The sequence below is a fragment of the Xenopus laevis genome, chromosome 2L, assembly GCF_017654675.1.
Source record: "Xenopus laevis strain J_2021 chromosome 2L, Xenopus_laevis_v10.1, whole genome shotgun sequence".
In the NCBI taxonomy this organism is placed as follows: Eukaryota; Metazoa; Chordata; class Amphibia; order Anura; family Pipidae; genus Xenopus; species Xenopus laevis.
Window position 1 is genome coordinate 121572836 of NC_054373.1, and position 27648 is coordinate 121600483.

Consider the following 27648-nt stretch of genomic DNA (forward strand, 5'->3'; position numbering starts at 1 on the left):
AAAACACGGTGGAGACAGTGTGATGGCTTGGGTTTGCATAGCTGCCAGTGGCACTGGGACACTAGTGTTTATCCATGATGTGACACAGGACAGAAGCAGCCGAATGAATTCTGAGGTGTTCAGAGACACACTGTCTGCTCAAATCCAGCTAAATGCAGTCAAATTGATTGGTAGGCTTTTCATAATGACCCAAAACAAACAGCCAAAGCAACCCAGGAGTTTATTAAAGCAAAAAAGTGGAATATTCTTGAATGGCCGAGTCAGTCACCTGATCTGAACCCAATTGAGCATGCATTTAACTTGTTGAAGACTAAACTTCGGACAGAAATGCCCACAAACAAACAGCAACTGAAAGCTGCTGCAGTAAAGGCCTGGCAGAGCATTAAAAAGGAGGAAACCCAGCAAATGGTTTTCAACCAAGAATTAGAAATGAACTTTTTTTTTTTCTTCATTTTTTAATTTTTGTCTAATTACTTTTGAGCCCCTGAAATGAAGTGATTGTGTTAAAAAAAAAGGCTTTAGTTCCTCACATTTTTATACAATCTTTTTGTCCAACCTACTGAATTAAAGCTGAAAGTCTGCAGTTCAACTGCATCTGAGTTGTTTCATTTAAAACTCACTGTGGTAATGAACATAACCAAAATTAGAAAAAAAGTTGTCTCTGTTGAAAGATTTATCGGCCTAACTGTATGTATGTATGTATGTATGTATGTATGTATGTATGTATGTATGTATGTATGTATGTATGTATGTATATATATGTATGTATGTATGTATATGTATGTGTACAGTATGTGTATATATATATATATATATATATATATATATATATATATATATATATATATATATATATATATTTGCCTGCATAAGGAAAAAATCATGCAAAATAAGCACTATGTAAAAACAATATAACTGCCATAATAGTAAAATTAACATCGCATACTATTAAAATACTAAAGTGTAAAACTAATATCTAAATTCATAACAGGCACTAAATTACCTCATTTCCTGCACACTGTATTATAACTTGGGACATGTATATAACGGTGCCCAAAGTCTTAATGTCTTCCCCCTCCCATCCACGAATGGTTTCTGTCAGGATTTGCAGCTCCAGTTCCTTTCTTTTCCTTACTTCTTGACACTGCGCCTGTGGGAGCAAATAATGGACATTACTAACCTGTGAATTAAACCCAGACTGCAAACGTTTGTGTTGGACTGTCTTCTTAGTATAAAGTGCTATGATGGTTCTCGTTATTTTAAATGAACCATGGAACTTATTTATTGCTTTACTAAATAATCCACAATAACTCATTTCACTTGGTCCCATATTCTGTTCCTGCTAGTGACTATTAAACCATGAGATTCATAAAACCTGAAAGCAAAAAAGTTATAGAAAGGCGCACAAGATGTGAAGACTTCTCACAATAAACTTGCTTTATTGTTACAAGATTTAGTCTGGCGGCTAGTTCACATGTATATTTTTATTAGCGGTTTTACATTTTTGTGCTTACAGGGGAACGGTCATGATTATGAAAAATCTACAAAATGGTTGTGAGAATTTAATAAATAGATTTTGCAGACAGTTTGCTGTAATTTCTTACGGTCAAGATATTTATTGATATGTCTATGAACAAAACTCATTATTAAACTTTGCTATATTAATCAAAGAGGTGGTAAACCTGAACACTGAAGTATACAGAAAACACATAACATAAACTGGGGGTTTTAAGAACTCAACACCATTGGGCTAAATAAAATCAACAATGACAACCAATGACAAGTCTAAGAACAAGGAATACAGGCAATTCAAAGGAGCTTTGAAAACTTTTAGATATGGGTATTTGTCAAAACAGCACCAAGGTCAATTAAAAACACCAAACCAACACACATACAGGAGACACACGGCATAACCCAGTCATCCTTATGTGGCTGGAATATAAGAGAATTTTGAACAAACATCACATTCCTGTGTTTTTCAAACCAAGCAATACTCTAACATAGGAGGGCAAACTCCTCAGGACATGATTCAGCAGTCTATATACATCTAAAGGAAATGGGAGACTCCTTTGAAGACACCATTGTGCATATTTTGAACAGTAAAGATAGATGTTTTGAAAGAGCTATGATCGAGTTCATTTATGCCAATCTAGAAAAAAAAAATCCCTAAACAGTGAAGGGTAGTCTGTAACACTGTTTTTCAGCAACATTCAATTCAGCTTTCACATTTTTAATCGTGGTCCCATTGTGACTACATTCCACTTGCTGTAGACTTATTTCTACTAGATAATTTATATTTATTGGTACATTTGTAATATGGATTCTGGTTATATGTTAGACATCAGATCAATCCAGCCTTTTTAGATTAAATTTTTGGCTAACTAACTATATTAGAAATATTTTTTACCCAGTTTATATTTTTACACTTAACTGTTCCTTTAATCTCTCAATTTCTTTGTAAGAATCTAAAATAATATGTAAATATGAAAACTATATCAGACGATACTTGTTGACAGGATCTGAACGAAATACAATGCATTCAGAGCCTGACTTTCATGTTGCCTCTTTTTGTGTTCTTAAATATAGATGATGTTATCTTACAGAAAGGTTCTTGAACGCAGTAATGGATTTCTGGATATCTGGTCGATCTGGATGATAGTCCTGAAACAAACAGGCACAAAATAAAGTTAATTTTTGTAAGATAGAGTGTGTCATACTTGTTTATTTTCTTTCAAACAGACAGTAAAAAAGGCCACTACATCCTACATCGTCACATGAAAGTATTGCAAGCAAACATGTATGTTATCTTTGAACATGCTAAAATATAACCCAGGGAGTTTTACCTGATTAGAAGAGTGCCATTTACAGTCTGCTCAACTGATTATGACCCTTAATAATCGTTGGCCACACCCCCATAATCATCAGTCAATGTTCCAGCCTGTAGAGAGCTGAAATTAAAAACTGAAACTATGCTGGCCCTTTAAGTTGAGAATGCAGGTACAAAGAATAACATAGTTGTCATGTGAGTCAGATACTCTTACTTCCCTACCCAGCTTTCCATTCTTTGTTAATACATTCAATCCAAGTTAAGTTTGATCAACAAAGTGGCTGTCCCTTGATAATTAGAAAGTCAATTTCAAATTGTCTTTATTTAAAGGAACAGTAACACCAAAAAAAATGTAAGTGTTTTAATGTAATGAAAATATCATGTACTGTTGCCCTGCACTGGTAAAACTGATCTGTTTGCTTCAGAAACACTACTATAGTTCATATAAAAAAGCTGCTGTGGAGCAATGGCGGAAATTGAAAAATGGCTATATGGCACAGGTTAACTAATGGATAACAGATAACACCATTAGATAGACAGAGCATATCTGCTATCTGCTGTGTAACTTGAGCTTTTTCTCCTTTGAATGGCTGCCCCCATTGCTATACAGCAGCTTATATATATATATATATATATATATATATATATATATATATATATATATATATATATATATATATATATATATATATATATATATATAAACAATAGTAGTGTTTCTTAAGCAAACAGCAGTTTTATCAGTGCAGGGCAACACTGCATTATATTGTTATTACTTTAAAACACTTTTTTTTTGACGTTACTGTTCCTTTAACTACTGGGAAGGCGGCTGGAAGGTTCCTGGTGAATACTGGTGTTTTACATGACATTCCAATAGCAATGCATAAATCTATGAAAGTGCAGTAACTTCTTACTCTGAATATACACAAAGTCAGTCTAAAACTCCCTTTTCACATGGCAAATAGAATGAGCACACAATATAAGGATCTATGGATATCAGTATTTCCCTTACCTTGGCAAAATTTATCAGGAAAATGCAATAGTATTGAGCCCCTTTAAAATGTGGCACGTTATTATTCATGACATGGTAGAGCAAAGAGCGCAGAATTCAGAGAGCAGTCTACTGATGGTCAATTAAAACTGTTAAGAGCAACTGCATTCTAATTTTGTTTAATCAATGTTTGATTGATAAACGGGTAGGCCACAATCAATAAGGTGAGCAATCAGCTGAACATAAAAATAATAAAATTCTATGTACAATGTTGATTTCTATGTTGTCAAATTGTACAGGGTTTATGGGAAAGTTCCTCAAATCAAAACTAAACTGAAATTAAAAGTATATTCCATTGTCTCTCGGTCTTTGGGAGAGATAAAATCATTAGTGTTATCTTCTGCAACAGATAATAATGCTCCATATTCATAATAACATATTCAAATATATATTGGTGAATGTCAGTCAGCAGAACATTACCTTGCAGTGTTTTTACACTTTTACTTCTACATGACTACATGACAAATCTTTCTTTTAGAACTATGATGCATAGTAGTCCTGGCTACACAAAACACCACAGAATACTACTAATGTGATAATGGGCTATTTGCATTGTGATCCACAAACAGAGCATTATTATTGCAAATTTGAACAATTGTGCATGTGTTTATAACATATAAGTCGTTCTGATTGGAGAAAAAAAACAAAATTACTAAAATACCTCCATATGTCGTTCTAACTCTTTTAGCAGCGTTGGGTATTTGTCCAGACGCATAAATGGCTTACTTAGACCTGTTGTCAGTACAAGAATCCCTGGGCTGTTAGCACCTTTCATTTCCATGAACTCGCCAAGTTCCTCACTATCAAAAGAATTACAATATGAGAAGCAAATCAGTGTGCATCATAACTAGCTTTGAACTGCACATAGAGTAGAACATTCTGTGTAAAAATAATTAATTAACTTTCGGAAGAAAGATATAATCAGAAGATTACATTAAGCACCAAAGAAGAACCACTGCTTCTGGATAGTCTCTGATTTACAGAGAACAATACATTTTTAAGGGCCAGGTGGGCCCAAAACATTGCCTATTTGTATGATGTGGGCTAAATACATTTTTGGTGCACTTTTGCAACTTAAACACAGTGTGCTGCTGGATCCTTTTTACATGTATGTGAGTGTATGTGAAACTCAAATGATAAAAATCAACCACAGATACAACAATAACAATTGAAGATGAAAAATCTTGCAAATATTTTCTGAATATCAACACTTAATAACAGGTGTACAGATTTCAAACCTGTCTGAAATCAGCTTCTATTAAGTATCACATATTTTTTACTACCCAAAATACTATTTTCCCTATTACATAAAAATAATTTATTTATTTAGTACAGGTATGGGATCGGTTAATCCTATTGGGTTTATTTAATGTTTACATGATTTTCTAGTAGACTTAAGGTATGAAGATCCAGATTAAGGAAACATCTGTTATCCAGTAAACTCTAGGTCCCAAGCATTCTGGATAACAGGTCCCATACATGTACTAATATAGGATCATTTTTTTCAAATTTAGTTTGAGATGTAAACAAGTAGGAATCAGAGTAGTAAATCAGAGGGGTGAATTCAGTTGAGCACTGTAAATTACTTTTTTTTCCCCCATTAACTTTTGTAAGGAGTAGGACAATGCCACGATGTATAAACAAACATAGGCAGATCATGGGTATGCAAATAAGTATCTGTCACACAACTGGAAGTAAAAAGTACTAGGCAAAGGTTACACGATCCAATGCGTATTATTACTTTGTTTACACTCAAACAGCCGACATTTTTTCAGGATATTAGAAATATGGGAATTTCTCTGACAAGGTAAACTTTTGGCATCCCTACACACCGGACATTAAAGAAGAAATATGGCTATACCATGCATGTTTCTAAGGTCACAGGAGTGACCATCAATGATCAAGGAATGAATACATGGTTTTACAACTCTAATAGGGGAATGTAATATGCTTCGCTGGCGCAAAAAAAGTTTCAAGATGCTTTCGAATGTTAGTGACCATATTTGCTCCATTTTTGACTGATTAAAGACCTCAACGACCTCCTTACAAAGTTTGAGACCAAATTGCATCTGTGAACGTTCGCAGCGCATGTAATACAATTTTGCAATCACAAACCTTTTTTCCTGAAAAAACTACAGAGCAGATGTTAAAGGGTTACAATGCGCCACAAAGATTTGCAACATAATAGCCTAACAAAGAATATTACATTGCGGCAGGCAATTTTTATTTAAAAAGTTTTGCTCTTTGCGAAATTTTATTACACCTAAAGGTATTAAATGACTCTGTTTAGAATTTTTGAACTAAATCAAATGAATCATAAAGCAAGTAACAAAAAAAGGGAAACGGTATAGCTCCTTGGTGTGAACTTCATAGAGACAGAAGCCCAGTTATCTCTGTAAGGGGGTAACAAAATTATAAGGATTCTGTGTTCCCAGCTGTACAGAAGAGGACAAATGTTCTTTTATAAAACTGTTCTAATGGCTGTACGTGCCATGTAGTACCTCTCTGTGTTCGGCTGACAGGCATTGTAAGCTGTGGGACATACAATAAGCCCAAGCACAAAGACCTAACACAAGCCCTGTTTCTAAGGCACCAACAATTACCCCCATCTGACACACAAGCTGAAAATTTGAGGTATCAGCATAAAATGTGTTAACAAATCAATACTTAGCTAGTTTCTAGAAATCTAACAGCATAAAATCTATAAAACTATGAATCATATGGTGAGAGAAAACGCAGAATATATTAAAAAGTGCCAATAAGACACAAGTCATGGTAGGTGTGTATCCAAGGACTACGAGAAGTTCCTAAAGCTCTCAGTCCCAAGCAATAGGGACAAATCCATCTTAAATAATTATCATTGCAGAATACAAGCTACGGTCATGACTAAAAAAAATAAATAAAAAAAATAAAGATATATATACACACACACACACACAAATATATATTATTTTTAAGTAAAAAGGGGAGTGTGTTGCCTAGAACCAAACTGAATGTACAACACACCAGCCTTTTTCTGTCCTCCCCATCCTATCCTACAGTTCATCTATGACCTTAGCGTGAGATGTAATCCAATTACATCTCTTTTAGGCAGATGGCTCACTAGGAGAGCCGTTAGCAAAGAGCAATGGCTAACTCAGCAAGAAGAAGACTACTTTATAGAAAATGCGGGTATGACTCACACTTCTGATGCTGATCTCTGTTTGTAATAAATAGAGCAGGAGCTTTCAGCACTGACAGGTCTCGGGACGGCACACAGGCACCGCATTGTACGAGCTGCACTAAGTCGCTATGCTGCTCTACACTTGCTGGATGTTTTTTTGTGTCCTAAGAGCTAGAAGGCTGGGACTCCTTTCTCTGGGCTGCTGATGGGAGAATGACATCACCCCTTCTGAATAAAAACCAGCTCAGGGGAGGCAGCAAGCAAAACAGACAAAGAGCTCCTTACTTCGTTATCCATGCTCCAGTTGTCAGGCATGAATGGTGCTTTGGCTTGATACACTTATCTAACAATGGCATATAGCGCAAACATGTATTATCAGTTCTCAGCAGCTGAGCCCAATAAAGATATTTTGGTTTAGGATTTCCATTAGCAACCACTTTAAAAGAAAAAAAAATTACCTCTCCCGATCTCTGCTAAAAAAAGCCAATAGAGATCTATAATTATTATGCACAGGGAATTCACTTTTATTTCTGTTTACAGTCCATGTGTTGTCCCCACAGTTAAAAAAACTGCGCTTTTATATTTTTATTACTAATAAAAATTCCAGCAGGTATGAGGAGGTGACCAACAGATTGCCTGTTTTCCCAGATCGTTGATGGAGCCTTGGCACTGTTTCACTGGGACAATTATGAGCACCGGTTTCGGGGAAATGAAGTTACTGATTATAGCAAGGATGTGATTAGTGGTTTTCTCTCCCATTCCTGGCAAGTAGATATGGCATTGCTTGTTCAAATAGTATAGGAACACTTTACAGGATGGTTAAAGACTATTCCAAAACTGCCGAGCAGCTGCACAGCCGCCTTATCTGGTGTGTGGTTGTTACCTGCTAATAGTAGAAGATAAGCACTAACTCTCCCTTCCACTTATCATGCTCTTACAGCTCTAATTCAAGGCTTGCCAAACTACAGCAGGTCCCTGTGATATTCTTTTCTTTATATAAAAGTTTTAACAGTTTTATGAGCAGCACAAAGCAATGACACTTCCTCCACCAATGTGGTGTAACAGGGGTGACAAACTGCTACCAGTAGACTCAAAGGAAAGTGGCACACAGACAGTTGTTTTTTTCTCTTGCAGCGTCTCTTCTGACATTGCTTTTTAGATAAAGTTTTAGCTAATAAATGCCATACCTGGACTGCACAACCGTTGGGGCTACTGTTGAAGTTGCAGTTGGTCTGTATGGTCCATTATAGTAGAAAATAGGTTTTATTACAGTGTAATTCCCTGGAAATAAACAGGGATCAATGCCATTCCGGGGTTGCTGCACACCTATAACAGTTAAACCTTTTTTTATATAAAGGGACGCTGCAAAGAGAGATTTAAACCTTTTATGTGCCCAACAAAAAGTAATCTAAGGCACTGGCACAAATATAACAGCTTGACATGGTCAAAACAAAATATTTAAAGTTTATAGTGTAACTAGCTTTTAATAATTTTTAGAAATAATAAATGTAAATGTGCTAGGCTACTGACAGGATTAACAAGTTTCCACAAAAAAAAAAATTGGTACACTGTCAAAAATATAAATTAAACCGGAATTGCAGTGCTTTGCTAATCATTTAAACCCTTTATTTATACAGGTTCAGAAAACAATACAATTTTTCAGTTTCAATATAAGCTATGTTGTCCTTGTACTATTGCAATTAAATAGAGGTTTTGGATGATTTGCCATCATCCCATCCTTTTTAATTCTCCTTTTACACAGTTTTCCAACTTTTTTGGAAACAGGCTTGCATGAAATTATCTGAAAACCCTTGTCAAGAAAAACCCAGAATTTTTAAAAAAAATTCATAAAGTGTTCATTTCTGAAAGACTTGCTTTTAAGTTCTGATAATACAGTACTCTGTACTGATAATTAGGCCACTATGATTCCCGATCTGTAGACATCAATGTATGACATTAATATTTGAATTAAACCCAGCTTTCGAACGTGTGGTATAAGAAATAATTGCCCCTTGCATGTAAAAAGACACCAATTATTTTAAGTATAATCTCTGCATGTGATTAATAGAACAACTGAGATGGGAACCCCCGTGCTTGTCATCAAATGAACCTGTGCATAAAAACCATGTTTTAACTTCATTCCATGCTGTAAATATAAAGCTGCTAATTGGGCAGAGACTTAATTTATGGAAAATCTTGTTGCATTATAAATGAGGTCAGAGGCTGATAGATTTGGAATCAAACAGTTCAGAGTGGGGGATATGCCCATATTGGCCCGCACTTGGGACAAGTATGACAAGATCCTCTCATATGGTGACCTAGCCAAGCAAGTGGAGGTGAATAGTTTACATTTATATTTCAGCCTTTGTAAAACCTGCTCAATTTAAATCAAGAAAAATGCATGTAACCACCCCCCCCCATAAAGGTCAACTGGCAATTCAATTATGATGGGGTTTTCTTCCTACAGTAACTACATCACTACTGCTTTAAAGCCAATATCTCACCATACATATGCATTCCTAAATGAATATGTGGTTTCTGTTCATTAATATTTGTAAAAGACAACACTTTCATTATGCACATACATAAAAGCACATCAAGGGACATCATGAATCATGGATGAAAAACATGCGTGTTCACTGTTGTTAATACAGAACTGCCTCTACTATGATTTCCTAGTAAGCCAGGAGTTATTACTCAGCGAAAGCTAGTCTGCCATAGGTTATAGAAATCGGACATGATAGAACCATGAAAAGAAATGCATTGCATGTTAAAAGAAACATTTCTCAATATATTCTGTCTTTAAAGGGGAACTCCGGCTATCAAACCAAAATTTTTTTAAAGAGGCCCACATAACACAGAAAACCCCCTAATATACCCATCACAGTTACCTGTTTCTTCAAAAAGTGAATAAATGCAATTAATGCTGAAATCCAGCTGTTTAACAGTTCTTCTCATTTGAAATCCTGACAGGGAAGGAGGGACTAAACACTGATGTTACAAATTGTAATAACTGCTCTACAGCTTACAGACAGCAAGCAGGAACTACATAACCCACAATGCATTGCACTGTGATGTTCCGTTCCTTATTGAAATCATGTGTGCAGGGAATTGTGGGGTTTGGAGTATGCAGGCTAAGGACAGATTACAGTTGATACAAAGTAACAGTAGTCAGCCAGCTCAGCAAAGTAGTCAGAAAGATCAGCAGAAGAGCAGGGGGCTAGGCTTAGGAACTGTCAGAAACCATTAAAAATCATGAAAAGTCTGCATATTTTTTAACTGATGTATATTGCAAAGTTTGAAAGTTGAAATAATGTTTACTTTTCAAAAAGCTTACGTTATGTTTTTGTGGAGTTCCCCTTTAATATAGTTATTAGAATGTAAATAAAGAACAACAAATGTGTACAGCTAATCTTAATAAGAGACGAGAATGCATTATCCTTTTAGAACAAAAGAAACAATGCTAGCCAATAAGTCAACTTGGTTTCACTTTTTGCAAAACTCATCAGGAATACTATGATCAGTTGAGTAAATGTCTTTGGCTCCGACACCTTACACAGTATTTGGAAGACCTACCTGTGTTGTGTGAGGACATTAACTGCTGAAGGATGATTGGCACAATAGGCAAGGTACAGACTCTTCATTTGAGGCATCAGACTCATAAAACATCCCCCAACTCTCTGTTGCCCCTCTGGTAACCTGGAACATAAAAACAATGAAAGTCAAGAAAGATCAATTCATATTATGCAACCACAAAAATAAGTGTGACTTTGGCACTGCCTACCAAAGTCATTGTCAGCAAGTGTCTGACACTTGAGAGCATTTTTGAAACTCTACTTACTACACAAGGCCTAAGGCTAGGGCCACACAGGAAGATTCAGGGAGATTGGTCGCCTGCCGACTAATCGCTGTGTCTTTGATCTCCCTCTAATCTCCCTGAATGGCTTGCTGGTATCTCGTACCCGCTAGCGATAAGTCGCCTGCGCCTATTCACACACGGTGATACGTTTTTCAAAGTTGCTCGAAATTGCCTCACGAGGCAATTTCGAGCGACTTTGAAAAACGTGTCGCCGCGTGTGAATAGGCACAGGCGACTTTAGTGCTAGCGGGTGCAAGATACCAGCAAGCCATTCAGGGAGATTAGAGACGCGGCGATTAGTCGCCAGGCGACTAATCTCCCTGATATCTTCCCGTTTGGCCTAGCCCTAAAAGTATGTATTTTCAAGGACACATGAGGTTATAAGCTGGGTATATATTACACTTTAGCAAGAGTTAAGGGAGAGATAAATGGTACTACTCTTCACCCTTCACTGCTAGTAAGATGTTGCTCTACATAAAACTAGTGACTAGTGTCAAAAGCACAACACATTAACAAACTTCTCAGCATGGAAATTAATGGCCAATACAGAGAATGTGTAGATAAAGCCAATTCATCTGTTTATATTCAAAAGTCAGGAAAAAAGTAAGCAGGGAAAGGCAGGATATGAAGGATGTCCCTGCACTATGATTCATTCATGGGTAATAATGAAAATGTAATTACAGATTTTACTATTTCTTGAACTAAACAGGGAAAAGTGAGATGCATGCCATTTCATGTTTGGTCCTTGCGCATTAGATAATTCCCGTTATACAACACACTCCCTCCCCCTTTTTTGTGACTGTATTGTAAGCAGTAGTCCATTATGCAGGGGGTTTAGCCAGGGGTGCTTCGCCAATGAGGCAAGTTGAGGCTGTCGCCTCAGGCGGCAGCACCCCACTAGGTACCAGGGGCGGCAAAAATGCAGCTCCTGGTACTTTAAGAGCGAATTTCCAGGGGAAGGTGGGCAGCAGCAACTGCTGCTGCCTCAGGCGGCGGAGGGGCCAGGATCACCCCTGGGTTTAGCTGTGCTCTAGTAATACAAGTTTGGTGCTTTTTTCTTACTGCCTGCATAATCTACCATATCAGCAAAGAATGGTCCATGTTTATTTGTTTTCAGTACCAAAATGAGCCCTTGAGAGTGCAATTTTAACTCAACCAGCCTATTTAAAGTCCATTACACCTTAAGGAGATCAAAACCTCTCTTATTGCTCCTTTTATTTTTGTGGGTTGCAAAACTCATGTTAGAAGAGATTTCAAAATGAAGTCAAGAGAATACCATCCTTGGAGCTCGATTCAAATGGCGTTTTGTGGAATGTCTGAAAACTACTATAACCTATATGATATGTTCCTAAGCAATGCTTGTCTCAATTATTGTGGAATTTCATGGTCAGGTCACGGGTAATATGATTACACTACTACAGAGTTCCTAGTTCTACTCCTTTATACATTAGTCTCCCGCTCTCTCTCCTAGGCAGAAGAAAGATAATGATGTCCTAGTTGCCTAGGAAATTAAAAATGTATAATGTTGTTTAAAATAAAGTCTAAAAGCAAATTACTTCCTTAGGAAAAGAAGTTTGCCTCTCTGTCATTGCTATCGCTGAAGAGTGTAAATGGAATGGAAGCAAATATAAATAGCAACTGAATAACACATGCACACAAATACATTTAGCAAGGCCTTATAAACCAATTAACCAATAACCAATTAACTGTTTGCTTCACTCTGACGCATTAGATTTGCACCTTGCTTACACTTACAACAACTATAATGTCTTCTCCGTATATATTCTGCTATCATCTAGGAGTTACACATATGTGCTGCTGTTGATATTGCTCTGCTGTCTATTCTCTGCCTTTCTCATTCTTCTTCACTACTAAGGGGTCACTAACAATGTTCTGTGCAGAGTGCAAAAAGTGGGTGTGTATATATTATATATATATATACATATACATATACATATACATATACATATACATATACATATACATATACATATACATATACATATACATATACATATACATATACATATACATATATATATATATATATATAGAAGCACAGACTGTAGTAGCTTTAATTGGGGTGCTGTCTCTGGCACAAGTCTACTTTGTATTACATTCAGGGTATATTGGACTGTTTGTATGCAAACAAAAAAATATAGTCAGCAACCAAAGGCAGCCACCAGTAGAGGAGGCAACTGAAAACTAATGGCTACAAAAAATAACTCTGGATCAATACATTTCAGCATCAAACGACACATTAAAAAAAAGCATAGATGAGGAGAGCATACTAAGCAACTTTCTTGCAGCAACCCCATCCCAATTAACCTGGTAACAGCAATTCCAACTAATTCTAACATCATCTAACAATTCTGTATAATTGAGCACTGGCAAATAGAATAGAACCAAGAGTTTATGATAGTGGTGATTGGGATGAACTATATGATGATACTATACTTCAGATGCAAAAGGACAATGAGCAATGATAGAGCAACTATTTTAACCAGTAGCTATAAATCTATATACTTCCTATATTGTATTTCTGATTTTATTTTATATTTTGCAAAATAACAGCCCCAAGGTCTCTTCCATTTGCTTTGTTGTCTGCCGTTTTGTTCAAATTGCTAACCAATTCTGCTAGCAGAAGACAATAGAAAAGGGCGGATACTAAAAACATACACTGCACTAACATTTCAGGCACACTAAACAAACAGGAGGGTGTTGCAGCAACAAGACACCACAAGATGGAGCTGCTTAATATTTTTTTTTCTATATTTTTCTCTGTAGTTGGCATATATTTGAACATACTTTGTAACTAATTGTCTTCAACATAATACTCTTTAACATACTACAATTTATATCCCCCACAATCAATCAAAAAAAATATTATATATAAATATATATATATATATATATATATATATATATATATATATATATATATATATATATATATATATATATATATATATATATATATATATATATTATATATATATATATATATATAGTCCATCCAAAAGTGACGGCACTCACAGGAAAAAAGATTACAACAGTTCAATAAGGTGAAACCAAAAGGTTTATTGTGATCCAACGTTTCGGTTCCTTCTTGGAACCTTCGTCAGGGAAAGAAAACAGAACACAAACAAATCAGTGCAGGGTTTAAATGGTGTAAAATGGCGCCAAAATATGGTTGCTAGGATGCCTAGCAACGCGTGCACAGGGAAAGAAGTGTGCGCAATGGGTTAAAAACTGTATGGGGGGCAAAGGGCTAAGTAGATGGACCATCAGAGAAAGGCTGACACAAAAGAGCAATCCACCATTACAACCGCCGTGTACAAATGCAGAGAGCCGAAGTATCGGCTGTCCTTACCCGTCCTGCGATCTGTGAGTGGTGAACCGGAACTGCGCTGAGTTCCCGGCGCTTCAGTGAGCAGCAGCAGAGGCGCGTTGCCTAGCAACGCCAACGCTAAGTCCGTATCGGTACTATGCGCTGGCCCTTCAGTGGGGCTCTTAAGGCTGTCAGTGGCAGAATCCTCAATGCTATAGAAGCAAGTTACTAGGGGCCTCAGTGGGGGACACCGGCAGCTATTTAAAGCCAGCAGTGGCCCCACTATTCAGCCATACTAAAACAGACTGGCGATGACATAGGACTTATGGCACCTCTGGTCTGCGCTGGTTCACCTGGGTGCCGTATTCACATCACAGACTGGGGTACTGCAACATACTGGTAGGGCTGCCAACCTGGACAGGTTAAGGCAAAACGTGGTGTGGTTTTGTGGATATGTGCTCCAAGGTCGCCTGCGTGGGGTACTCCTGCTACCCGCACGATGGTTTAGGTGCCCAATATTTACCCCAATACATGCAAACAATAAGCACAGATGTGTCCTGTGCCAATAAAGGGGGGGAAAAAGGAATAGGGAAAGAGCGGAGGGCAAAGGAAGGAAACAGCAATGCTGCAACACCAACATACATATGTTGAGGAAAGTCAAATAAAGCACCCCAATGGGAGTGTCTCATTGAGGCCCCGAGGGGCCACAGTATCCAGTGTGAAGATCCATCTTGCTTCTCTACGGAGTAGAGCCTGGTCACGGTTCCCTCCTCTATCTAGGGGAGGCTGACAGTCAATTATCATACACCTAAAAGTGGGTAGTGTGTGTCCTTTCAGCAAGAAATGCTTGGCCACAGGTTGGAGAGCCTTCCCCTCTCTTAAAGCCTTACTGATGGCAGATCTATGGTTGCCTATCCTCTCTTTGAAGGTTGTTCTTGTTTTGCCCACATAATATAGACCACAGGGGCAGGTAATGATATAAACTACAAAAGATGAATTACAACTCAATCTATGCATGATTTTAAACCTTTTCCCCGTATGTGGATGGGGAAAGTCAGAGCCTGTCATGAGACATCTGCAGGTCACGCAGTCTGGGCATTTGTAGCATCCCAATTTCTTCTTTTGGGATAGCCAGTCTGTATCTGTATTGGCAGGCCTCAGGAAATCAGTGCGCATCAATTGGTCTCTCAGGCTTCGGTCTCTCCTATATCCCATGATAGGCTTTGGTGCCTGGTATAGGGACAGCGATTCGTCCATGTTGAGCATCGGCCAGTGCTTAATCACACTAGCTGTCAGTTGTCGGGATGCTGCTGTGTAGGTGGTTGTGAAAATCATTGGATGAGGGGGGCTCTGTGTACGTTGTTTTTTAACTAATAAATCCGATTGAGAACATGTCAAGGCTCTTTCGAGTTGTCTGCAGAGTAATTCATCCGAATATCCTCTCTCCAGGAACCTATTGAACATTTCACGTAACTGGATCGTAGCAGTTTCTCTTGAGCTGTTGTTTCTAATTACCCTAAGAAATTGTGAATAGGGTATGCCCCTTATGGTGGCAGGAGGGTGGTTACTCCCAGCATGTAATACCGAGTTTCGATCTGTCGGTTTTCTGAATAATCTGGTTCCTAGCTGCGATCCTGTAAAGAAAATATTTAAGTCCAAAAAATCAATATTGTCATTGTCAGAGTTCAAGGTTAGCTTAATCGGGCTATCCAGTTCATTAAGCTGTTGATGAAAAGATAATAGTGTATCTTTGGTATCAGTCCATATCAGGAAGAGGTCATCTATATAGCGGAAGTACATAAGGATTTCTTTTCCTAGTCTTGGGCATATGTGGGCAGTTTCGTATTCCAGCATAAAGATGTTGGCGTAAGAGGGCGCGAGCGCACTACCCATCGCGGTCCCAGAGGTTTGTAAGTAGAAGGATTTCTCGAATCTAAAGAAATTTCTCGTGAGGGTTAATTCCAACAATTGTAAGAGAAAGTCAATAGGCACTTGGTGTGTATGTGAGGCTAATAAGGCCTTCCTGCATGCCGCAATTCCCTGATCGTGAGGTATAACCGTATACAGGCTCTTGACATCCATGGTAACTAGTAAGCTGTGAGGAGGAATATTTTGTAGTTCATCCAGTTTCCTGATGACATGGCTAGAATCTTGTGTGTAGGATGGCATCAATTTGACTAGCGGCTGTAGGTGATGGTCAACAAATGTAGCAACAGATTGATATAGGGAGCCGACTGCAGAAATAATCGGTCTGCCAGGTGGTGAGGAGAGAGACTTATGCACCTTGGGTAGTGTGTAGATGATGGGCGTACGAGGGTATTCTGTGATAAGATAGCTGTATACATTCTGATCAATCCAACCCGCATTTCTGGCCATGGTTAAAACATCATCTAATTCATGCTTAAACTTTAGAGTGGGATCTCCAGTCAGAGGTCTGTATGTAGTATTGTCTGCTAATTGGCCTAGAAGTTCAGTTCTGTAGTATGTATAGTCCAACAGGACTATAGCGCCCCCCTTGTCTGCTGGTCTAATGACTAGATTTTCGTCATCCTTAAGGGTTTTGATAGCTTGACGCTCCAGTGGGGAGAGATTATTATGCACCCTGTAGTTGCCTTTAGTTTGTTTAATATCACTACTTATGATATTACTAAAGGTACGTATGGCCGCAGGAGTATTTGGTGGCTCAAAGTTACTCTTACTTTTGAATTTTGGTGTGACCTGTTCGGGTGTGCCCCTAAAGTGCTCTTTTAATTTCAATTTCCTTTGAAATCTATGTATATCAATAAATAGATCAAGGGGATCAGGTGTGTTACTGGGGACAAAAGATAGGCCCTTAGACAGTAGTGTGATTTCACCAGGGGTCATGATGTGTCTGCTCAGATTAAACACTATGTTCTCTTGTTTCTGGGGGGTTTTCCCTTTATGTTTGCGGCCTCCCCGTCTGGTGTGTCCCCTCCTCCTGTTCCTTTGTCCTTCCCTTTTTTCGAACGTGTATTGACCCCTAAAAAAGGTCTTGCAGTGCTAGTGTCAGGTACTGTGTCTGAATCTGTCGACTGATCGGAACTATCAACCGTAAGTAAGGTCCTTGGTAGTCGTCTCCTTCTAAAGGGGGTTCTGTGATTTTCTGACCTTAATCCCAGTAACCACCCATATACACGCTTTGATTTGTAGTCATCAGATACTTTCTTAAGTTTATTTTGTTTGAAATTTGTCAAGTCTAGTTGGTATTTGTCGGTAGCTGTCTTAAGTTTGCCCAACCAGTCGGCTACATTGTCAGTTTTAAGTGTATCTAAATATAGATCTTCCAATTTCCTGATCTCCTCCCTTATACAGATTAGTTCCTTGCCTACTTGTTCAACTACTAGTAATATCAAGTCAAATGAACATTTATTTAAGATGCCGCACCATTTGCCACAAAATTCTGGGTTACTACGGCCAATGGTAGGAATATTACTAATTCTGAATCCTCGTGGGATAAGTCTTTGGCGATGATAGTTAGACAAGTAGATGCCGTGCAGTTTTAAATCAAGTTCTTTCTTCCTTAGTGCAATCAGTTCATGATAAATATCAATGTTTGTTTTACTCACTGCAATATCCAAAGGAGTTTCTGCGAAGAGTATCCTGTCCACATCCTGTGTTGAGAACGTGAAGTCAGTGTTGGTCTCAATATCAAGTATATGCTGTGTGTAGTCATCTGCCATATCTAGGATTAGGTAGATCGGTATAGTTCAGTGTGGTGGCAGTCGGTGTTTCAGATGTAGAGTGTCCCAGGCCATGCAGTTTCCAATATTCCTGGATCCCGGACCCAAAAATGGCCAATACCCTCAATAAACCGAATTTTTCATAGAAGAAACTTCTTATCATGGGGGAGCCCCCTTGTACGAAAAAGCTGGGTGCAAACCATAGAGCAATCCAAAAGGATTGGTCTGTATACTGTCCGTTCGTGGAGCGCACACCATAAGATAAATATCAGCCTGGGTGCCAGCCTAAATAAAAGCGATACGGTCCATCCAAAAGTGACGGCACTCACAGGAAAAAAGATTACAACAGTTCAATAAGGTGAAACCAAAAGGTTTATTGTGATCCAACGTTTCGGTTCCTTCTTGGAACCTTCGTCTTTCCCTGACGAAGGTTCCAAGAAGGAACCGAAACGTTGGATCACAATAAACCTTTTGGTTTCACCTTATTGAACTGTTGTAATCTTTTTTCCTGTGAGTGCCGTCACTTTTGGATGGACCGTATCGCTTTTATTTAGGCTGGCACCCAGGCTGATATTTATCTTATGGTGTGCGCTCCACGAACGGACAGTATACAGACCAATCCTTTTGGATTGCTCTATGGTTTGCACCCAGCTTTTTCGTACAAGGGGGCTCCCCCATGATAAGAAGTTTCTTCTATGAAAAATTCGGTTTATTGAGGGTATTGGCCATTTTTGGGTCCGGGATCCAGGAATATTGGAAACTGCATGGCCTGGGACACTCTACATCTGAAACACCGACTGCCACCACACTGAACTATACCGATCTACCTAATCCTAGATATGGCAGATGACTACACACAGCATATACTTGATATTGAGACCAACACTGACTTCACGTTCTCAACACAGGATGTGGACAGGATACTCTTCGCAGAAACTCCTTTGGATATTGCAGTGAGTAAAACAAACATTGATATTTATCATGAACTGATTGCACTAAGGAAGAAAGAACTTGATTTAAAACTGCACGGCATCTACTTGTCTAACTATCATCGCCAAAGACTTATCCCACGAGGATTCAGAATTAGTAATATTCCTACCATTGGCCGTAGTAACCCAGAATTTTGTGGCAAATGGTGCGGCATCTTAAATAAATGTTCATTTGACTTGATATTACTAGTAGTTGAACAAGTAGGCAAGGAACTAATCTGTATAAGGGAGGAGATCAGGAAATTGGAAGATCTATATTTAGATACACTTAAAACTGACAATGTAGCCGACTGGTTGGGCAAACTTAAGACAGCTACCGACAAATACCAACTAGACTTGACAAATTTCAAACAAAATAAACTTAAGAAAGTATCTGATGACTACAAATCAAAGCGTGTATATGGGTGGTTACTGGGATTAAGGTCAGAAAATCACAGAACCCCCTTTAGAAGGAGACGACTACCAAGGACCTTACTTACGGTTGATAGTTCCGATCAGTCGACAGATTCAGACACAGTACCTGACACTAGCACTGCAAGACCTTTTTTAGGGGTCAATACACGTTCGAAAAAAGGGAAGGACAAAGGAACAGGAGGAGGGGACACACCAGACGGGGAGGCCGCAAACATAAAGGGAAAACCCCCCAGAAACAAGAGAACATAGTGTTTAATCTGAGCAGACACATCATGACCCCTGGTGAAATCACACTACTGTCTAAGGGCCTATCTTTTGTCCCCAGTAACACACCTGATCCCCTTGATCTATTTATTGATATACATAGATTTCAAAGGAAATTGAAATTAAAAGAGCACTTTAGGGGCACACCCGAACAGGTCACACCAAAATTCAAAAGTAAGAGTAACTTTGAGCCACCAAATACTCCTGCGGCCATACGTACCTTTAGTAATATCATAAGTAGTGATATTAAACAAACTAAAGGCAACTACAGGGTGCATAATAATCTCTCCCCACTGGAGCGTCAAGCTATCAAAACCCTTAAGGATGACGAAAATCTAGTCATTAGACCAGCAGACAAGGGGGGCGCTATAGTCCTGTTGGACTATACATACTACAGAACTGAACTTCTAGGCCAATTAGCAGACAATACTACATACAGACCTCTGACTGGAGATCCCACTCTAAAGTTTAAGCATGAATTAGATGATGTTTTAACCATGGCCAGAAATGCGGGTTGGATTGATCAGAATGTATACAGCTATCTTATCACAGAATACCCTCGTACGCCCATCATCTACACACTACCCAAGGTGCATAAGTCTCTCTCCTCACCACCTGGCAGACCGATTATTTCTGCAGTCGGCTCCCTATATCAATCTGTTGCTACATTTGTTGACCATCACCTACAGCCGCTAGTCAAATTGATGCCATCCTACACACAAGATTCTAGCCATGTCATCAGGAAACTGGATGAACTACAAAATATTCCTCCTCACAGCTTACTAGTTACCATGGATGTCAAGAGCCTGTATACGGTTATACCTCACGATCAGGGAATTGCGGCATGCAGGAAGGCCTTATTAGCCTCACATACACACCAAGTGCCTATTGACTTTCTCTTACAATTGTTGGAATTAACCCTCACGAGAAATTTCTTTAGATTCGAGAAATCCTTCTACTTACAAACCTCTGGGACCGCGATGGGTAGTGCGCTCGCGCCCTCTTACGCCAACATCTTTATGCTGGAATACGAAACTGCCCACATATGCCCAAGACTAGGAAAAGAAATCCTTATGTACTTCCGCTATATAGATGACCTCTTCCTGATATGGACTGATACCAAAGATACACTATTATCTTTTCATCAACAGCTTAATGAACTGGATAGCCCGATTAAGCTAACCTTGAACTCTGACAATGACAATATTGATTTTTTGGACTTAAATATTTTCTTTACAGGATCGCAGCTAGGAACCAGATTATTCAGAAAACCGACAGATCGAAACTCGGTATTACATGCTGGGAGTAACCACCCTCCTGCCACCATAAGGGGCATACCCTATTCACAATTTCTTAGGGTAATTAGAAACAACAGCTCAAGAGAAACTGCTACGATCCAGTTACGTGAAATGTTCAATAGGTTCCTGGAGAGAGGATATTCGGATGAATTACTCTGCAGACAACTCGAAAGAGCCTTGACATGTTCTCAATCGGATTTATTAGTTAAAAAACAACGTACACAGAGCCCCCCTCATCCAATGATTTTCACAACCACCTACACAGCAGCATCCCGACAACTGACAGCTAGTGTGATTAAGCACTGGCCGATGCTCAACATGGACGAATCGCTGTCCCTATACCAGGCACCAAAGCCTATCATGGGATATAGGAGAGACCGAAGCCTGAGAGACCAATTGATGCGCACTGATTTCCTGAGGCCTGCCAATACAGATACAGACTGGCTATCCCAAAAGAAGAAATTGGGATGCTACAAATGCCCAGACTGCGTGACCTGCAGATGTCTCATGACAGGCTCTGACTTTCCCCATCCACATACGGGGAAAAGGTTTAAAATCATGCATAGATTGAGTTGTAATTCATCTTTTGTAGTTTATATCATTACCTGCCCCTGTGGTCTATATTATGTGGGCAAAACAAGAACAACCTTCAAAGAGAGGATAGGCAACCATAGATCTGCCATCAGTAAGGCTTTAAGAGAGGGGAAGGCTCTCCAACCTGTGGCCAAGCATTTCTTGCTGAAAGGACACACACTACCCACTTTTAGGTGTATGATAATTGACTGTCAGCCTCCCCTAGATAGAGGAGGGAACCGTGACCAGGCTCTACTCCGTAGAGAAGCAAGATGGATCTTCACACTGGATACTGTGGCCCCTCGGGGCCTCAATGAGACACTCCCATTGGGGTGCTTTATTTGACTTTCCTCAACATATGTATGTTGGTGTTGCAGCATTGCTGTTTCCTTCCTTTGCCCTCCGCTCTTTCCCTATTCCTTTTTCCCCCCCTTTATTGGCACAGGACACATCTGTGCTTATTGTTTGCATGTATTGGGGTAAATATTGGGCACCTAAACCATCGTGCGGGTAGCAGGAGTACCCCACGCAGGCGACCTTGGAGCACATATCCACAAAACCACACCACGTTTTGCCTTAACCTGTCCAGGTTGGCAGCCCTACCAGTATGTTGCAGTACCCCAGTCTGTGATGTGAATACGGCACCCAGGTGAACCAGCGCAGACCAGAGGTGCCATAAGTCCTATGTCATCGCCAGTCTGTTTTAGTATGGCTGAATAGTGGGGCCACTGCTGGCTTTAAATAGCTGCCGGTGTCCCCCACTGAGGCCCCTAGTAACTTGCTTCTATAGCATTGAGGATTCTGCCACTGACAGCCTTAAGAGCCCCACTGAAGGGCCAGCGCATAGTACCGATACGGACTTAGCGTTGGCGTTGCTAGGCAACGCGCCTCTGCTGCTGCTCACTGAAGCGCCGGGAACTCAGCGCAGTTCCGGTTCACCACTCACAGATCGCAGGACGGGTAAGGACAGCCGATACTTCGGCTCTCTGCATTTGTACACGGCGGTTGTAATGGTGGATTGCTCTTTTGTGTCAGCCTTTCTCTGATGGTCCATCTACTTAGCCCTTTTCCCCCCATACAGTTTTTAACCCATTGCGCACACTTCTTTCCCTGTGCACGCGTTGCTAGGCATCCTAGCAACCATATTTTGGCGCCATTTTACACCATTTAAACCCTGCACTGATTTGTTTGTGTTCTGTTTTCTTTCCCTGACGAAGGTTCCAAGAAGGAACCGAAACGTTGGATCACAATAAACCTTTTGGTTTCACCTTATTGAACTGTTGTAATCTTTTTTCCTGTGAGTGCCGTCACTTTTGGATGGACCGTATCGCTTTTATTTAGGCTGGCACCCAGGCTGATATTTATCTTATGGTGTGCGCTCCACGAACGGACTATATATATATATATATATATATTATATATATCTCTCTCTCTCTCTCTCTCTCTCTCTGCAGGAAATTAGAAAGAGCCAACAACAAGCATGTGTGAAAACACAAAAAAAGTGTTAAACTAAACAAACTACTACTTCCTTGGAATGTATTAAGGTTAATACAAACTAATAAACATTCAGTATTTTTAATGAGAAAAAAATCTAGATGAAAGAAAAAAACCTATACATTTTCAATACAAGTTGTATTTATTTGGCTTATGCTTATTATAGGCATATAATGTGACCTTTTCTCTACAGCATAAATTTAGCCTGCCCCCCACAGACTCACATATATAAAATGACAATTAAGTCCGCAGGAATGATTCTGTAATTTAAAAAAATGGAAATTATTGGCAGCTATGTATTGCCGTCTACCTCTAAGCATTTCAGACACTATCAATACAAAAATCCAAATGCAAGAATGTCAGGAAAATAAATAAAAGCAGGAAAAACATTTGGCATGAAATACTTACTTGGTGCATTCTTCTAATGATTGTACCAGCATCTGCTGAAAAGCACATATCTCTTCCAGGTTCCCAATTAAATAAGATATATTTGTATGACTTAATCTGAAAGTAAAATAAAGTATTTGTTAAGTAAGGCCTATTGTATACATGTACACACTGTTTGCAAAGTTACTTATGTCAACACATTCTACTTGATACTTGTCTTGCGACTATACGTTTGCAAGGTGCAAAGTAGGTGTATAAACACAAGGGAGCTCTGGAATTAGCACCTGCCCTGAAAGACATAAGTCCCAGCAGAGAAAAAAGGAGTGGGAGGGTGCTACAACCACAAGTTTGGTTATTCTTTCTGCATTTAAAGGAACAGTAACACCAAAAAAATATTATCTAAAAGAAATTAAAATATAATGTACTGCTGCCTTGCACTGGTAAAAGGTCTGTTTGCTTAGGAAAGACTACTATAGTTTATATTGCAGAGTGGAGCAGAATATGCAAGAACATGGCTGCACTTTGCACCCTGCATTCCACTTCATAAATCTCCCCTATGCTTGGGCTAAATTCACACTATATATACTTATACACCTAGTCATACATCTAAAGATAAACAATTTACAGAAATCTCTAATACAAATGAATATGAACGAAGCATGTATACCACACACACCAACTCCAAACCATTACAGATATCATGTCACAACTCAAAAATGAACATCTATGTGTGGGTCAGCAAAAGGATGAACTAAGTACATTTGCATAATTGAGGCTGTTAAAGCACACAAACAAACATACTTTTCACTAGTTTGCAAATGTCGTAGGTAGTTGGAAAGCATCTCCTGGAGTTCTTTAGAGTATTCACTTTCTGTTTCTAATATGTTTTGTAGCACCTATGAAGAACAAAAAAAGAAAAAGTTAAATGGAAAATTACATACAAATTATGCAACAGAAAAGGAAAATAATGAAATTACTGTAGATGCCCAAATCATAACAAATGTAAAAGGTTGTTCCACCTACCCCAGGTAGTACACTGTATGTCCTCTATAGCCATGAAACGTGTAATAAAACCAGCATCACTTTCTGCACCAGATGAGCAATGCATGAGTCAGCACTCTCTCACACAGTCTTTATATAGTGAATAAAGTAATCCCTATTGTAAAATTTACAGAGATTATCAGTTACCGAGGAGTTCCATGACCATATAAAAGCACATATATGTCATGGAACTCCAAGATTACTTCGAATATTTTCCAACAAGGGGTACTTTATTTATTAGAATACACAAGTTTCAGTGAGTCATGTGACAGAAATGACATCACTACTCACCAATTATAACTGATGACATCACTAGTCACCGTTTATAAGGATATAATTTATAAGATATTCATGGTTTTTGTGGATTATAATAAGGTTATGCTATACAGCATAAGATGTGAAGAATAACAGCACAGGCACACGGGACGGCTCCGGTGAGAGTGAAAAAATGTCCGAAGTCCGCATCCCATGGTCATTAATGTGATACGGAAACATATGCATTGCCCGTGCTTTCATTAGTAGCATTACACTCTCTTAATCACTTCATTTACGCCTTAAACTGGCCTTACACTATCAGTTTTAAAGGAACAGTAACAACAACAAATGAAAGTGTTTTCAAGTAATTTAAATATCATGTAGTGTTTCCATTGTATTGTATTATATTGCATAGCTTTTCTGGGATCTGCTAAGTAGCCTGTTCCTTTTCTCATTTTCAGCTAGAATGGCTGCCCCCATGGCTACGCAGCAGCATATTTATATAAATGATAGTAGTCTTTCTGAAGCAAACACATAACTTTTACGAGTGCAAGGCCACGGTACATTATATTCAAATTAATTTTAAAACACTAATTTTTTTTGTGCCGATTTGGCCCCTTCAGAACAAGTCAGTTGAAGATTGCCAGATATCAAGTAGGTTTGAAAATCTCATCATGCAGGAGCATCGCTGGCTCTCACAACAGGCATGCAGATAGTTGTCCATTATGATCCCATTTGTGACCTGGGAGAGAAATAGGGTTGCCACCTGGCTGGTATTTTACCGGCCTGGATGGTAAAAATGATGGCTGAACCCAATGTTATTAATAGTGAAAAAGGAAGGTATTCTTTTTTTACAGAAAAGGTGGCAACCCTAGAGACAAACAATTGGATCAGCCTGATTTGGCCCTGCATGTAGGTGGCCAAATCAGGCAAAGACCCTGCCAAACCAATGGATCTTAAAGTGTATGGCAGCTTAATACTCCAATAGTGCCTACAGATAAAGAAACCTAATGGCATCACAGTGAGAGAGGCAAACCATAGTACCCATAAAAGGTTAATAAGCAAGTCTCCAGGCTACTAGTCAGTGTAAGAAAAAAATGTTTACATCAATTCTTTACAACAGAATTTCTTAAAGGTGACCCGTCCCCCAAAAAAAATATTCAAAATCCTATTTTACGACATTATTCAAGCCAAATGAACTTTAATTACACTATATAAATTATTTGAATTTTGTTTCCTCCTCTATGCCTAAGAGGGGCAGACCATATTTGATTGACAGCTGAGATTTTTAAATGAGCTTACAGCTATGAATGCTTTAATAGAAAAAAAAATTAATTTGAAAAGGACTTATTATACAGATGTGAGTTTGGGACCAAATTAGAAGTTAACTTGCTGTAGATTGCTGGACACCTTATTATTACCCTTTAATAACTTGATTGTTACATTAATGCATTATTAAGCAGAACCGTGGCTAAAGAAAACGAATTTTCCAGCAAAACTCGGCTTACTGAAAGTACACTTGGCCCTCCTCATTTCAGACAGAACTTCAAACTTGTCACAGGGGGTCACCATCTTGGAAAGTGTCTGTGACACTCACATGCTCAGTGGGCTCTGAGCAGATGTTGAGAAGCTAAGCTTAGGGGTCATCGAAAATTATCAAGCAGAAAATGAGGTTGCCTGTAATAAGCTGATGTGACATTTATATTCTATGTGTACTGTATATTGTGAGTGGGCCCCTAAGCTCAGTAAGTGACGGCAGCACAGAGCATGTGCAGTGAATCAGCAGATAAGAAGATGGAGAGCTACTGGGTCATATTTGGAGACACATTTCTAGCCTACTTCTTTAGTTAAGCTTTAGTTCTCCTTTAAACTAAAGCAGATCAAAGCACTGTAATCCCAAAGAAATGTTGTGTCTGCAAAAAGATTAAACCTCACATTAACTTCTGGCGATTAAAGGCTTTTGGAAATGCTGAATGTTAATAAAGACGTGAGCAAAGATGGTGGTGCTATTTGTAAAACCCTGGTGTAGAAGTTTCGTTTACTTGTGTATTTAGTTTACAACTTTAAAGCAATACCGACACATTCCTATAAAAATCATAGGTTTCTTTATCAAGGAGGTGCTGCATGCCGAATAGATTGCACTATTTTTTTTACTCATCTTTCTATTTAGGCCATCTCTTATTCATATTCCAGTCTGTTATTATTATCAATGCATGGTTGCTAGGGTAATCTAGGCTGAAACTGCAAACTGGACAGCTGCTGAATTAAAAGCTAAAGAACTCAAACCACAAATAATAGAAATTAAAAAAACAACTGCAAATTGTCTCAGAATATCACTCTCTACATCATATTAAAAGTTAACTCAAACATGAACAAACCATTTAAGTAAAAGAATAGCCTTAAAAAAAGCACAGTTGCAATACAAAAAGGAAGACCAAATGCAAATTGTCTTAAAATTAACTTTACATTAAAATTAATGCGTAGTAATGAGTATAATGCCAACAGTGATATTCTCATGTGAATTTCCCTTTAAACATTGGATTTTGCTAATCTAAATTAATCCAAACTATGCAGTTACTGTAAGAGCAATAAAAAATGAGGGGCCAATACATGAACAGCTGTTCATTACATTAGGGTGCCTGCACAGGCCACAGAGCCGGAACAGAGCTGCACCTGGGAAGCACTGCTCTCATAGGGATGAAAAAGATCAACGGATAAAAATATTGCTGCTGCTGTATCTTTCAGCAGTATGAAACAATCAATGCAGGAACCCCTTGATCTTTTATTATGAGCGTTCACTAGATGCTGTTCATATTCTTTGAAAGCTTCCATTCATTTCAGTCTACGCTGAGAGGAAAGAGGAAAAAGAGAATTTTTGTTCCTTTTTGACACTTCATTCACTGCTGAAAACGGAACTGCTGACCTCTAAGCCAACTCTATCTCTCTAAGGCCATGTGAATCTGTTTGGGGGACACTAGCTCTTTGAATTTATAGGTTACAG

At 38.7% G+C, this 27648-nt stretch overlaps 1 protein-coding gene across 6 annotated transcripts in view; it reads right to left on the minus strand.

The window, feature by feature from the left end:
* arhgef7.L (Rho guanine nucleotide exchange factor 7 L homeolog) overlaps positions 1 to 27648 on the minus strand; it is a 104278-nt gene that overhangs the window by 29967 nt on the left and 46663 nt on the right. For all 6 annotated transcript variants that reach the window (XM_041582392.1, XM_041582393.1, XM_041582394.1 and 3 more), the window contains exons 7-12: positions 24153 to 24247; positions 23373 to 23468; positions 10618 to 10740; positions 4540 to 4678; positions 2602 to 2661; positions 1004 to 1150 (exon numbers count right to left, since the gene is read on the minus strand). In XM_041582392.1, the coding sequence (XP_041438326.1) occupies positions 1004 to 1150; positions 2602 to 2661; positions 4540 to 4678; positions 10618 to 10740; positions 23373 to 23468; positions 24153 to 24247 (660 nt within the window). The remainder of the gene's footprint in view (positions 1 to 1003; positions 1151 to 2601; positions 2662 to 4539; positions 4679 to 10617; positions 10741 to 23372; positions 23469 to 24152; positions 24248 to 27648) is intronic.